The 2,033-nt window shown below is 60.0% G+C and overlaps 1 protein-coding gene across 1 annotated transcript in view; it reads left to right on the plus strand.

The window, feature by feature from the left end:
• Positions 1-2,033, plus strand: part of SPATA20 (spermatogenesis associated 20) — a 10,341-nt gene that overhangs the window by 3,978 nt on the left and 4,330 nt on the right. The window contains exons 11-14 of the mRNA XM_010133428.1: positions 604-772; positions 1,191-1,399; positions 1,541-1,740; positions 1,846-1,926. Coding sequence (XP_010131730.1) covers positions 604-772; positions 1,191-1,399; positions 1,541-1,740; positions 1,846-1,926 — 659 coding nt within the window. The remainder of the gene's footprint in view (positions 1-603; positions 773-1,190; positions 1,400-1,540; positions 1,741-1,845; positions 1,927-2,033) is intronic.

Here is a 2,033-nt window from a genome sequence, read left to right on the forward strand (position 1 = left end):
ACATGAGGGAAGCAGCCTGGGGCTGCCGGGTGTTGGGATACTGCTCTGGCTTGGTTTTCTTCCCCTGTTGCCAGCAGAGAGCAGCAATACTCTTCCCCAGGCTCAACACCGCTCCCCCGGTTGGGCTCTGGGGAAAGGGACTGAGTTGGGGCCTGAGGACCCAGGTGGGCACAGAGCCCGTCTCCGTTGCCCCATTAGTGGAGGGACCACAGCTCTGTGTCTGTCTGTCCAGGCGTCCTGCAGCAGGGAACAGCTGCAGAACCCCAGGCACTTTTCCCACAGTAAAGACCTGGGTCGCTGGGTCTGGAGCTGGCGTGAGCTGGAGCTATACCATGTCCTGCAAACAGAACGACTCTCTTAAGCCCTGTTTCTGCCCGCAAGCAAGGGCTTAGCTCTTGCTGGCCTTGCAGCGCTCTGCCCTTCTCTTTGGTGACAGTTTAGCAGGTTGAACTGAGCGAAAGAGCTGATGACTGAGCCCCAACCTGCCTGGAACCTCAGGGAGGATGAGCTTCACACTGAGCAGCCTTTAAAGGAAAGACAGTGACACCCTCGCCGGTTCCTTGTGCCCCTCCTGAGCCTGTCCCCATGTCTGTGCCTACACAGGGCTAATGATCTCAGGCTTTGCCCAGGCTGGGGCAGCCCTGGCCGAGCCGGAGTACGTAAGCCGGGCTGTGCAGGCAGCTGCCTTCCTGCGCAGACACCTTTTCGACCCTGCCAGCGGGAGGTTGCTGCGGAGCTGCTACTGGGGCAAAGACAACACGGTGGAGCAGAGGTGAGCAGGGGTGCCCAACTGGCCATACCACAGTTGCCGCCCAGGGTCCGGCTGGTCCCCATCCTCCTTTCCTCCAGGCAGGGCTGAACTTGGAGGGAGGGAGGCTGTTTGCCTTGCACTGAACTGCCCCCAGTGCAGTTCGGGATGCGTTAGCACCCCCCACCCAGTGAGGAGGAGTTAAGTTCAAATCCTTTCCCATTGCTCATCTTCCAAGCTGGCAGGAGCATTCCCTGGTACAGAAACCCGTGGCTGAGCTGTGTGATGAGTTGGCATGGCCACTCCTTATCTTGGACTGTGCTCTGAGGTCGCACCTCCTGGGGTAGCAGAGACCACTAGGTAGGGCTTTGCTGGGTTGGAGAGTATTTCCCATCTGCCCAGTGTAGAGACCCTGATGCTCCCTCATTTTCTGCCGCTGCAGCGCTGTGCCCATCCAGGGCTTCCTGGAGGATTACGCCTTTGTCATCCAGGCCCTCTTGGACCTGTACGAAGCCTCGCTGGAGCAGGGCTGGCTGGAGTGGGCCCTCCAGCTCCAGCACATGCAGGACAAGCTCTTCTGGGACCCCAAAGGCTTTGCATATTTCTCCAGCGAGGCTGGTGATCCCTCTCTGCTCCTGCGCCTCAAGGATGGTGAGCTCGGGGATGTGGCTGTGCTCTGCACGGGTTATGGTGTGGGGCAGCATCGGGAAGGCAGGGGTGATGCTCGGCTGGAGGACCAAGCTGTGGGGTGGTGAGGCATTGGGCTAATGGAGGAAGTGTTGTCCCCTGCAGACCAAGATGGAGCAGAGCCCGCTGCCAACTCTGTCACTGTCACAAATCTGCTCCGAGCGGCTTGTTACTCTGGCCACACAGAGTGGGTGGAAAAAGCCAGGCAGATCTTGGCTGCCTTCTCCGAGAGGCTGCAGAAGATCCCGATAGCCCTACCAGAGATGGCCCGGGCCACTGCTGTCTTCCATCACACCCTCAAACAGGTATGAGCTGGGGACCTGCCGTGGGGAGGGGGCCTGGGCAATGGTGTGGCTGCAGTCACAGCTCTCATCTTCCTCCCTCCTGCCACCCACGCTCTCCCCACACAGGTCGTTATCTGTGGGGACCCGCAAGGCGAAGACACAAAAGAGATGCTGCGCTGTGTCCACTCCGTCTTCAGCCCAAACAAGGTAGAGATGCCAGCCCTGCCAGCCCTCCCCTGGTTCCCTGCCAGCTGCTGTCACCCTCTCTGCTGCCGCCCACGTTGCTGGTGCCTTCATCCTTTCTCCCTGCCCAG

The sequence above is a fragment of the Buceros rhinoceros genome, unplaced genomic scaffold (assembly GCF_000710305.1).
Source record: "Buceros rhinoceros silvestris isolate BGI_N320 unplaced genomic scaffold, ASM71030v1 scaffold23323, whole genome shotgun sequence".
Taxonomy (NCBI): Eukaryota; Metazoa; Chordata; class Aves; order Bucerotiformes; family Bucerotidae; genus Buceros; species Buceros rhinoceros.